We start from the raw sequence: 11,119 nt of genomic DNA, 5'->3' as shown, positions 1-11,119 counted from the left end.
GGGTCCTCCTGAGGCCAGGAGCCAGGAGCTCCATCCGGGTCTCCCGGGCGGGTGGCAGGGCTGTCACGGCGGCTGCATCCCGCATGGCCGCCACCTTGGACCCCGCTGCTGCACGTCCGCTCCAGCTCCCTGCTCACGGCCTAGGAAAAGCGGCGGAGGACGCCCCGGGTGCTGGGTCCCTGCGCCCGCGTGGGAGCCCCGGAGGGAGCTCCTGGCTCCTGGCTTCCGCCTGGCCCAGCCCTGGCCACGCCGCCATCTGAGGAGTGAACCAGCAGGTGGCCGATCTCTCTCCCTCTCTCTCTCTCTAAGAACCCGTGCGTGGCCCTTCCGTGGCTCGGTGTCCGTGGTCGTGTCCCGGTGTCTTTGTCCACCTCCGTGACAGTGGGATGCAGCCAAAGCCGCTCTCAGAGGGAAACACACAGCCCGGCGCACCTGTTAGCATGCGAGGGTGATCCGAGGCGAGCCGCCTACCCCGTCAGGCTCAGGAGGGGAGAAGGGCAGGGGGACCCCGCTCCGCCCCGCGGCTGACGGACAGGCAAGCCCCTTGTCCAGGGCCCTTTCAGGGGTCCTCCAGGGGCTCCTCGCGGCTCTGCCAACAGCACCCACTGCTCCGCCCCCTCCCCAGGGCAGGTGCCCCGAAACCTTGGCTTTGGGGTCCTGGGGGGGTGGGGAGAGTGGGGACCCTTGGGTGCCTCCCCCCCAAAAAAAAGCAGAAAGGAAAAACTGGGTTTCACCCAGGGAAGGGGGGGCAGGAAGCCACCCCAGGAAGTGACTTAGCAATCTGACTCCCTCCCCTTCCCGCAGCCGGAGGGGCGGGGGCGGGGCTTTCCCAGAGGCCTCGGCGTCCAGCCCCCAGCCCAGGTGGGTATAAGGGAAGCTCCCCAGGCTCCGGGCACCCAGAAGGGGGACCTCAGGGCTACCATGGCCTCTTGGAGCGGAGAACGCAACCAGAGGTAGGTGCCCCGCCCCAGTCCATCCGTGCTGGGCTGGGCTGGACGCCAGGCCATGCGGAACCACACGGCTGTTCTGTCCCGGGAGGCTGTGCCAAACTCGCTCCCACTCACGCACGCAGGCAGAGGCCCCGAGGGCCCCGCGAGTGCAGCCTGGGAGGTGGGGGGGACCTCGGGTCTCCCACTGTTGTGGTCCCCCCTGCCAGCACCCAGGATCTGCTCCTGGCCCTGCTCAAGGTAGGACACGCTTGTGTCCAGGACCTTCCTCCCTGAACCCAGGGGAGCCCGGAGGCCCCGCTGTGGGGCCAGGGCCGGGCAGAGAGACCAGGATCTCAGACCAGAGCCGGTCTCGGGAAAGACAGAGGCGGCTTCATGCGACAGGGGGCATTGGAACAGGGGCCTTGTGGGGTGGATAGGAGTTCACGGGCTCTGCCCCATAATACAGACCAGCTCAGAAAACCAGCAAGTTGGGCTGCGAATGGGCGGTAACCCCGGGACGGGGCAGGGTGGTGCCCGGAGGTCAGGCTCGGAAACTGGCGTTTCCTAAGAGGGCATAGGCAGGGGGGAAGAGGAGGACGTACAGGGGAGGAGTGAGGAGGCGGGAAGGAGGGCGGGGCCCCGGGTGTGTCTGCCCCCTTAAGAGCGCCTTCTGTGGTCGCCTGCAGCGTGGGGGGCCCGGAGCCCCAGGCTTGCCGACTGCTGTCCCTCCTGCTGCTGGCTGCGGCCGCGGCCCGGGGGCTCGCCCGGAGCCCCGACGGCTGCCTGGTGCTGCAGTCCAACAAGGGCACCTCGGTCTCCTGCCACTCGGCCGGGCGCTTCCCCGGCGACCTCCCGGCCGACACCACCTTCCTGTCCGTGGAGTTCTCCAACCTGACCCGGCTGCCGGCCGCCGGCCTCCACGGCGTGCCGCGGCTGCAGGAGCTGCACCTGTCCAGCAACCGGCTGCAGGAGCTGCCCGCCACGCTCCTGCGGCCCGCGCCGCGGCTGCGCGTGCTGGACCTCACCCGCAACGCCCTCAGGGCGCTGCCCCCCGGCCTCTTCGAGGGGGCGGCCGCGCTGCGGGTGCTGGTGCTGAAGGAGAACCAGCTGGGGGCGCTCGAGGGCTCCTGGCTGCAGGGCCTGGGGGCGCTGTGGTTCCTGGACCTCTCGGGAAACGGCCTCTCCACGCTGCCCCCTGAGCTGCTGGCCGGCCTCAGCAGCCTGCGTGTCCTTGACCTTGCCGACAACCGGCTGGAGACCCTGCCGACCGGCCTCCTGAGGACGCAGGTGCACCTGGAGCGGCTGCACCTGGAGGGGAACCGGTTGCGGGAGCTCCCGGGGGACCTGCTCGCCGCCCAGCGCCAGCTGGTCTACCTCTTTCTCAACGACAACCGGCTGGCCTCGGTGGCGGCCGGCGCCTTCCGGAGCCTCCGGCGCCTCAGCATGCTGGACTTGTCCAACAACCTGCTGGCCAGCCTGCCCCCGGGGCTCTTGGCGCCCTTGGGCTGGCCCTCCGGGTACCTGAGGGACGGCTTCGACCTCTCCGGGAACCCCTGGGTGTGCGACCGCGACCTCGAAGATCTTTTCCGCTGGCTCCTGGACAACAGAGACAAGATGTTCTCGGCCAACGACACCCGCTGTGCCGGGCCCGAGGCTCGGCAGGGCGAGACGCTGCTGGCGGCGGCCGGGGCCTAGGCAGGCGTGGGCGGGGGCAGCGGCCGGCGCCCCGCCCCCACTCAGAAATAGCCCCGCCTCCTCCGGGTGCGGGCCAGGCCCCTCCCAACGCACCACCCGCGCCCCACGCCACGGCCGCCACGCCTGGTCTGGACGCCCTCTCCCACTCCCCACATCTCTCGGTGTCTGCGTGCCCCCCGCCAAGCCCTGGCCACCCGGCACTGTCTCCCTGCCACTCTGTCCCCCGGGGTGGGGGCTGAGTGCCGGCCCTGAGGCCAGAGTTTAATAAATGACCGAATCAGGAACCGACATTCGTGGCGTCTCGGGCTCCCGGGATGGAGAGAGAGGACTGGACAGGCGGCGCCCGGGGTCGGGGCCGTGGGACCTGGGTTCCCAGGCGGACAGCGGTGGGGACTGGACGACCTACGGCCTCTCCACGGCCCCTGCTGCCACCCCGGGGACCTGAGTGCCAATAACAGTGTGGCCGCTGCCCGGGTGTCGTGTTACCGTGGGTCTCTGCCGGGGCTGCACTCTGGGGAGACGCCCAGTGGGCCTGCGGCAGCCCTGGAGCACCCGCGGGGGATGCCTGCTCAGATCCTGGGCCGCCCCAGGGCAACCGCGGCCATGGGGGTGGGGGTTGGGGTTGAGGCTTGCCCGGCCCGCTCTGAGCACTGGAGGGAGGGAGCCACCTTGGTGGGAGACGCAGACCCCGGAGTCTGCGCTCAGGGGCCCCTGGGGAAGTGCACGGAGATCTCTGAACCTTAGTTTGCTCATCCATGAAATGGGGACCCAAGGGATAGTGCCAGCTTGGCAGAGTTAAAAAAGAAAAAAAAAAATTGAAGCTGCCCCTGTGGCAGAATGGGTAAGGCTGCGTGTGTGGTGCCAGCATCCCACATGGGCGCCGGTTCGAGTCCCGGCTGCTCCACTTCCGATCCAGCTCCCTGCTAGTGCGCTTGGGAAAAGCAGCGGAGGACGGCCCAGTGCTGGGGCCCTGCACCTGCGTGGGAGACCCGGATGGAGCTCCTGGCTCCTGGTTCCAGCCAGGCTCAGCTTGGGCCATTGCAGCCATCTGGGAAGTGACCCAGTGGATGGAAGACCTCTCTCTCTCTCTGTAACTCTTTCAAATAAATATTAAAAAAAAAAAGAGAGAGAGAGAAGGAGAGGTGTGGGGGGGGGCGTCTTCCATCCACTGGTTCACTCCCCAGTTGGCCGCAACGGTCAGAGCTGTGTGGATCTGGAACCAGGAGCTTCCTTCCGGTCTCCCACGCAGGTGCAGGGACCCAAGGACTTGGACCATCTTCTACTGCTTTCCCAGGCCACAGCAGAGAGCTGGATCGGAAGTGGAGCAGCCGGGACTCGAACCGGCGTCCATATGAAATGCCGGTGCTGCAGGCGGCGGCTTTACGTTCTCTACCCCAGCACCGGCCCCAAAAATCTTTTATTTAAAAAAAAAATCACTGGGGACTTGCCCAAGGTCATTGAGCAAAGCGGTGGGTCCTCTTTCAGCGCCCGCAGTGGCACAGGTGTGGCCCACAGGTGGCCAAACCTGGCCAAGGAAGTGCAGCCGCATGCGGCGTCCCCAAGTTGCTATGACAACCAGCAGCCCAGCCCGGAGAGCTGGGAGCGCGGAGCTCCTCCCTCCTGGGCACGCCCCCCAGAGTTCTCTCCTCATTGGTCAGTTCCCAGAGGCCCCGCCCACCAGAGCAGTTATAAGGCGGGCGGGCCCGGCGTGGGGCGGAGACTTGGGCCAAGGTCTGGGGTCCACGGAGGCGCTGGCGGTCAGAGGCTGCGCGCGCCCAGGTGAGAGCCGCGCGCGCGTGGGGTCCGCAGGAGCGCCCGCCAGGTTCTGGGCTGGCCGCTAAATCGGGTGCTTGCGCGAAAGTCTGGCGGCGTGGGAGGGGCGCGACTGGCCGGAGCAGGTGGCCGAGACCCTTGGCCCAGTTGGCCCAAGTTCAGGACCCAGTTGGGCGGGGACCAGGGCTCCGAGGGCGCGGGGTGGCGACGGGAGTGGGGGTGGAGGAAGAGCCCCAGACGGCGAGTCTGAGGCTGGAGGTCGCGCTGCCCACTCGGCACTGGCCGGCTGGGTGACGGTGGCTCTGCTGTTGCGTGCCTCAGTTTCCCTGTCTGTCAAACTGACCACCGGTTGATGAGGGCTGCGCAGCTGCCTCCTCTGGCCCTGCCAAGCGCTGTCCGCCGGGGCGGGGCAGCGGGGTCCTTGAGCCTAAACTGCCCGGAGGGGTGGGGGTCTTTACCCAGCAGGCAACGGCAGGACTGGAACCCTGGTCTCTCCCCTCCAGAGCCCACGCCCACTCGCCCGGGTCCCAGAGTCCAGCTGGACAGGGTCTCAGGCCTGGCGGGGTGGGGGGGGTTGGCACGGTGCAGCCCCCGCCCCCTCCTCTCTCTCTGCTGCCCCCTAGGGAGAGCCTGTAGCAAACATGTCTGACGACCAGACGGCTCAGGACCAGCAGGTGAGGGCTGGGTGCCCCCCGGCCCCCATTCTTGTGGGCTGAACGGACTCGGAGAACATGGCGGGGGGCTGGGGAGGGCCTGCCCAGCTCCTAGGGGGCATAATGACGGCGGGAGGGGGGGCTTCTCCCAAAGACACCCAGTCCCTGGCCAACACGCCTGCTCCCTGCTTCGGGGTCTCTGTGTCCCCCTCAGTGGCATTGGTCTGCACCTGTCACGGTCCCAAGCCTTCCACCTGCCACCACACCCAGTGCACCCCTAGAAATCCACTTAATAGACGGGAAAAAATGGTCCCCGGGAAACGCCCCTCCCTCGAGGGGACAGATCATCTCTGGACTTCTCCCTCCCCCGCAGAACGTGGTGCAGCGCGTGGCAGCCCTGCCGCTGGTCCAGGCCACGTGCAGCGCGGTTTCCGACGCTTACACCGCGGCCAAGGACAGGCACCCGCTGCTGGGCTCCGCCTGCCGCCTGGCCGAGCGCTGCGTGTGCGGCCTGACCGCGCGGGCTCTGGACCACGCCCAGCCGCTGCTCAGCCACCTGCAGCCCCAGCGTGAGTCCCGGGGCCGCCCCTCGCAGCCCGTCTGTCCGTCCGTGCCCCTCCGTTCTCTGCCCATTGCTTCCTGGACTCTTTAACCTGATCACCTGGCCCTCTGCCCTTACCTGGGGACCCTGCCCCCTTCTGCCTGCCTTCGATCCCTGTCCCGCACCCCTCCCCACTGCCCCTGCCTCCACCCTGCTTCTCTCCCATAGGTCCATGGACCCCAGACCGGCCCCACCCCCGGCCAGTGACCGAGGGCTCCAGCCTGGTGGGAGGCGGGGCAGAAAGACCCTCAGCCTCTCGTGGGACCTGAGGGTCCCGGCCCAGAGCCCCTCCCCCACACATCCCTCTCTGCCAGCTCCGGTCACCTTGAGCCTGCCCGCGGGGCATCTGAGCTGGGCTCTGGAGTCACCTTGGACCTGCGGAGGGGGGGGGGGAGAGGCGGGGCCCAGCCTGGTGCCATCAGGGTCCCCGCCCCTCCAGGGGTCCAGCCACTCCCTGGGAGGGCCCTGGAGCCCCCTGTGGTCCGGCCTCCTCCCCGACTGTCCCCCGGGCTCCGCGGCTTGCCTATGTCCGGACAGGCGGGAGGTGACAGGGGAAACCTGTCTTGTCTCTGTTTCTCTCCCTGCCCCTCTCCCTGTGGTCAGTGGCCACGGTGAACCATCTGGCCTGCAGGGGGCTGGACAAACTGGAGGAGAAGCTGCCGTTTTTACAACAACCCTCGGACACGGTAGGGCGGGGGTGGCCAGACCCTGGGGGCCGCCAAGGGGAGCGCGGGACAGGCAGGCAGGGGGGTGCCGGCCTGGCCCTGAGAACTCAAAAAAAAAAAAAAAAAAAAAAACAGGCAGCTTCAACCACTCGGCACAGCCGCGTATCGTGCTGGGAGGGGAAACTGAGGCAGAGACTGCGCGGGGTTCCCCAGTCTGCAGTCCCAGCCCCCAGGGCCCTCTCCCGCCAGGTGGTGACGTCGGCCAAGGACGCGGTGGCCAGCAGCGTCACCGGCGTGGTGGGCCTGGCGCGGCGGGGCCGGCGCTGGAGCGTGGAGCTGCAGCGCTCCGTGAGCCACGCCGTGGACGCCGTGCTGGCCAAGTCCGAGGAGCTGGTGGGTCACTTCCTGCCCGTGACGGAGGAGGAGCTGGGTGAGCGCCCGGGCAGGGGAGGCGGAGCCCAGAGGGGCCGCAGGGCAGGTGGGCGGGGGGCCTGTGAGGTCCGGGGCGGGGCGGCCCGCTGACCCCGCCCCCGCCGCGCCCCCCGCAGCGGCGCTGGCCGCCGAGGCCGCGGGCCCGGAAGTGGACTCCCTAGAGGAGCAGAGGAGACAACAGGGCTACTTCGTGCGTCTGGGCTCCCTGTCCGCGCGGCTCCGCCACCTGGCCTATGAGCACTCTCTGGGGAAACTGAGGCAGAGCAAACGCCGCGCCCAGGACACCCTGGCCCAGCTGTGGGAGACCCTGGAGCTGGTGAGCGCCCTCGGCCTGTCCCTGTCCCAGACGCCCATCAATAAGCACGCATTGAGCGCCAGCTGGATGCGCGTGCCCAGGCATGGTGGGGAGCGGACTCCGACCTCAAGGAGCCCAGGCCCCCCGCAACCCCCTGTCCCCTGCCCTCGCCCCGCACGCCACAGCCTGTCCTACCCGACACAGCCACAGGAGGGCACCAGTGAGCCCCCGTGTCCGTCTTGTGCCCTCTCTCCGCGGTCCGGCGCCACCTGCCCGGTCCCCTCGCTGCCCTGCCCAGCTCAGGCCTGACGAGGGCCTTTGCACCCTGCGCCCGGGACACTGTATCCCCTTCTTAGCACATCTGGCTTCCAGAAAAGCCCTTTGATGGGCTTCCTTGTTCTCTCGGGGGACAGGGACCCCCACTCACCCACTGCACACCCCTTATTGCGTGCGTGCTGCGGCCGGCCCGCAGCACTCCGCTCGGGAAGCCACGCGCTGCCCCGTTGCGGGGTTTGACGGGTCCTGGGCTTGGCTGCCTTCCGCGGCGGCCCTGGGGGGGCAGGCCCTGTCCTGGGGGGTCGGGGCTGTGCAGGGGGCTGGGCGGGCAGTGGGGTGGAGGGGGCGTGCGCCTCGTGGAGGAAGAGGCGGGGCCAGGGGGCCGCGAGCGGCAGGGTCCGGACCAGGGCAGCTTGGCGGGGCTGGAAGGTTGCATACAGGTGGAGCTCATTAGATGCACACCGCTGCGGCCAGGGCTGGTCCTGCCCCCCCCAGTCTGCACACTGAGTTCTGCCATCCCGGTCGGCCCTCAGATCCACGGCGCGCAGTGTGGGGCGACCCCCGACCCCTCGGCCTGCCCAGGGCAGGTGCACCAGCTGTGGGAGGGCTGCGGCCAGCACCCCCTGGACAACGGCCACAGCCGGAGCCAGGTGAGCAGGGGAGGGGCCAGGCAGGGTGGGGAGGGGCCGGGGAGAGGGGAGGGGCCAGGCAGGGGAGGAGCCAGGAGGGTGGGAGAGGGACCAGGGGAGTGGGGGAGGGGCCAGGTGAGCTAGGGAGGGGCTAGGCAGGGTGGGGAGGGGCTGGGGAGAGGGGAGGGGCCAGGCAGGGGAGGAGCCAGGAGGGTGGGAGAGGGACCAGGGGAGAGGGAGAGGGACCAGGGGAGCGGGGGAAGGGGCCAGGTAAGGTGGGGAGGAGCCAGGTGAGTGGGGGAGGAGCCAGGTGAGTGGGGAGGGGCCAGGTGGGGTGGGGAGCAGCCAGGCTTTTGGGGGAGGGGCCAGATGGGTGGGAAAGGGCGAGGTGAGGTGGGAGAGGGGCCAGGAGAGGTGAGGATGAGCCAGGCAGGTGGGGAGGAGCCAGGTGATAGGAGCAGCGGTGGGGGGGGGGGTAGGTCGGGGAAGCCGGGAGACGGGGAGCGACCAGGTGCCAGGTGCGTGGGGGGGGGCACAGGGGAGGCACTGGGCGCCTGGTGAGGAGGCGGCCGCTTCCAGGCTAAGCAGGGGGGGGGGGGCTCACACCAGCCTGGGACTGGCGGGGAGGGGTCCGCACTGCCTCGGACCGAGCAGGGAGGTCAGACGCCTGGCGGGGCCGCAGGTGCGGGCAGAGAGGGGCGCACGGGCTGGGGGCGCTGAGCACAGCCCCCCCCGCCCCCCGCAGGCCGAACTGCAGACCCTGGTGCTGTGCCGGAGCCTGACCCTGGAGCTGCAGAGCGCGGTGGACACGCTGGAGGCCAGCGTGCGGGGGCTGCCCCCCGGGGCCCAGGAGAAGGTGGCCGAGGTGCGGCGCGGCGTGGACGCGCTGCGGGCCGCCTTCGCCGACGCCCGCTGCTTCGGGGACGTGCCGGCGGCGGCGCTGGCCGAGGGCCGGGGCCGCGTGGCGCGGGCGCACGCCTGCGTGGACGAGCTGCTGGAGCTGGTGGTGCAGGCCGTGCCGCTGCCCTGGCTCGTGGGGCCCTTCGCGCCCATCCTGGTGGAGCGGCCCGAGCCCCTGCCTGACCTGGCCGCCTGCGTGGACGAGGTGGTCGGGAGCCCCGACCCCCGCTGGGCGCACCTGGACTGGCCTGCCCAGCAGAGAGCCTGGGAGGCCCAGCACGGGCAGGGGTCGGGCCTCCCGGGGGGCCCTGGCGAGGAGGAGCCGGCGCCCCCTAGCGGCCCGGACAAGCACAGCCTGATGCCGGAGCTGGACTTCTGAGCCGGCACGCGGAGGTCCCTGCTGCCCCCTAGTGGCCAGGCGTGGGAAGTCACGGCCGGCGCGCACAGGGGGGTGGGGGCTGAGGGGGCTTCGCCCTCCCATCGCGGCCTCGGACGTGGGGCCACGGAGTCCCACAGCCAGGCTCAGGCCACCTCTGGCTCCCAGCTGGTCCCCACCTCTATGTGCTGCCCAAAGCCCCCACCCCGCGTCCAGTGGCTTCTCCTGGGGGGGGGTGCTTAGAAAGTGAACGCCTCCCCCAGCTTAGAGACCCTGGACTGGGGGGTCCCCGAGGGTGCCGGGCCCAGCAGCTCTCCGGAATAAAGGTGCTTTGTACTGTCCAACGGCCCTTGGCCTCTGTTCCAGCTGGGGTGAGGGGTCCTGGTCCCGGCATGCTGAAGGCCTGGGGGTGGGGGGGACGACTCCAGGAACACGGTGGGCCTGTCTCAAGGCAGGGTTCAAGGGCACCTGCCGGGATTCCACGGGGACTGCCCGGCCCTCCTGGGTTAAGCACCGGCCCCCAACCCCCGCCCCGCCCCAGCTGCCTAGAATGGAAGTCATTCTCACTTGAGTATGAGTGAGTTTCTTAGAAACAGCAGGGGACAGGAAGGGAAGTCGGCCTCCCGTGTCCGCTCCCTGGCCCTGCGGGAGTGGTCTCTGGTCTCGCCACTGCTCAGGTCGGGAAGGGGGAGACGGGGGCGGGGCCAGGGGGCCTCCCGTCCTGTGCCCGCATTCCTGGTGCCGCTGGGACTCCCCTGTGCCTGGCAGGGGGAGGTCGGGGTGGCCCCTGGCCTCCCTGGGACTCAGCCCAGGGGGTGGCCCTGCGAGCCCCGCCCACTCTGGCACCTCAGGCCCCCACACCCCAGTCCTCTGCCTGCCGGACCCTCGCGCGCCCGCCCTGCGTGGACGGCCGGTTCCGTCCCTGCCTCTGGGCCTTCGCTCGTGCTGTGGGAGCCCCCCCACCCGGCCTCCCACCCCTCTCTTGGACACACCTCATCCTCTCTGAGCCCAGGCCCGACGCCGGCCTCCTCCAGGAAGCTCACCAGGACTGCACGGCCCACCTTGGCCTCTGCACACAGGCTGGGCGCCGGCTCAGGGCGGGGACGTGGGGACACTGGGCAGCTAAGGCCCAACCTTGCCTGCACCTGGGGGTGCCCTCCCCTCGCACAGATAATCCCAGAACGTGTGGCTGCCCGGTCCTGGGGACACGGCTGTTCAGGACAGGGGAGATGGACAGAAATGAGAAGTGGGGGTGAGTGTGGGGCATGGGGGGGTACGTGCCAGGAAGGCCTTAGAGTGGGGAGGGGTGGTCCTGGCGGTGGTCACAGCCTGTGCAAAGGCCCTGTGGCAGGACGGAGCCCAGTGTGGGCAGAGGGCAGGCCCTCGCTCTGGGTGTTTATGACGGCCTTATTGGTTGCTGATTCCTTGGGGGAACACGGGGCGGGGTTTCCCTGTCCTCCCAGGGGGGCTGTCCCCACTGTGTTCCCCAACTGTTTGGCAAACACAGGGATGGCTCCAAGGAGACGGCCTAGGGGTCATCAGGCCCAAGGCCGGAGCCCTCCTTCCTCCCAGCTCGGCGCCAAAGCCACCAGAGGGAAGCAGGCGGCCAGGAGCCCTGTCCGAGGAGCACGGGGCCCCGGCCGCCGTCCCTCGCAGAGCCCTCTCTGCCACCCCGCGCCTCCTGCCGGTTCTCGCTCCCGGCACCCTGCCCCCCGCCGTGTCTGGGGCCCCATCTCAGCGGCACCCTGTCCAGGTCCCCTCTGCAGGGTTCCGTGGCCGGTCCCAGGCCAGGGCCCCCTTCTGCCAGGGCTGGTGGTCACCTGTGACCTCACCCGGTTCCCGCTGGCCGAGCAGTTCCCAAGCGTTGAGTATGTGCCAGGCACCGTTCCAGGGCC

The 11,119-nt window shown here is 69.7% G+C and overlaps 2 protein-coding genes across 3 annotated transcripts; both read left to right on the top strand.

Annotated features, from left to right (window-relative positions):
• Window positions 1-794: 794 nt before the first annotated feature.
• On the top strand, window positions 795-2,908 carry LRG1 (leucine rich alpha-2-glycoprotein 1). Its single transcript, XM_070058670.2, has 2 exons — window positions 795-953; window positions 1,616-2,908. Exons 1-2 carry the CDS (start codon window positions 922-924, stop codon window positions 2,622-2,624), a joined length of 1,041 nt encoding a protein of 346 aa, XP_069914771.1. The 5' UTR covers window positions 795-921; the 3' UTR covers window positions 2,625-2,908.
• A 1,388-nt stretch (window positions 2,909-4,296) lies between these two features.
• PLIN5 (perilipin 5) lies at window positions 4,297-9,565 on the top strand. 2 transcript variants are annotated; one of them, XM_070058663.2, is made up of 8 exons: window positions 4,297-4,403; window positions 5,021-5,071; window positions 5,424-5,619; window positions 6,255-6,337; window positions 6,566-6,746; window positions 6,865-7,064; window positions 7,853-7,969; window positions 8,694-9,565. In XM_070058663.2, the coding sequence occupies exons 2-8, from the start codon at window positions 5,039-5,041 to the stop codon at window positions 9,225-9,227; spliced, it is 1,344 nt and encodes a 447-aa protein (XP_069914764.1). In that variant the 5' UTR covers window positions 4,297-4,403; window positions 5,021-5,038; the 3' UTR covers window positions 9,228-9,565. The 2 variants fall into 2 exon arrangements, with proteins under 2 accessions (XP_069914764.1, XP_089172270.1); XM_089316144.1 differs by having other exon boundaries at window positions 4,334-5,071.
• Window positions 9,566-11,119: the final 1,554 nt, after the last annotated feature.

The sequence above is a fragment of the Oryctolagus cuniculus genome, chromosome 16 (genome assembly GCF_051225735.1).
Source record: "Oryctolagus cuniculus isolate XC-2025 breed Fujian yellow rabbit chromosome 16, ASM5122573v1, whole genome shotgun sequence".
In the NCBI taxonomy this organism is placed as follows: Eukaryota; Metazoa; Chordata; class Mammalia; order Lagomorpha; family Leporidae; genus Oryctolagus; species Oryctolagus cuniculus.
The sequence above is the reverse complement of the archived record's forward strand: the minus strand, read 5'-3'. Positions and strand labels throughout refer to the sequence as shown.

Coding starts and splice junctions, on each gene's coding strand:
- PLIN5 (XM_070058663.2), top strand. CDS start 5,039: ATGTCTGACGACCAGACGGCTCAGGACCAGCAG. Junction 5,072..5,423: donor AGACGGCTCAGGACCAGCAG/GTGAGGGCTGGG, acceptor CCTCCCCCGCAG/AACGTGGTGCAGCGCGTGGC. Junction 6,747..6,864: donor CGTGACGGAGGAGGAGCTGG/GTGAGCGCCCGG, acceptor CGCCCCCCGCAG/CGGCGCTGGCCGCCGAGGCC.
- LRG1 (XM_070058670.2), top strand. CDS start 922: ATGGCCTCTTGGAGCGGAGAACGCAACCAGAG. Junction 954..1,615: donor AGCGGAGAACGCAACCAGAG/GTAGGTGCCCCG, acceptor GGTCGCCTGCAG/CGTGGGGGGCCCGGAGCCCC.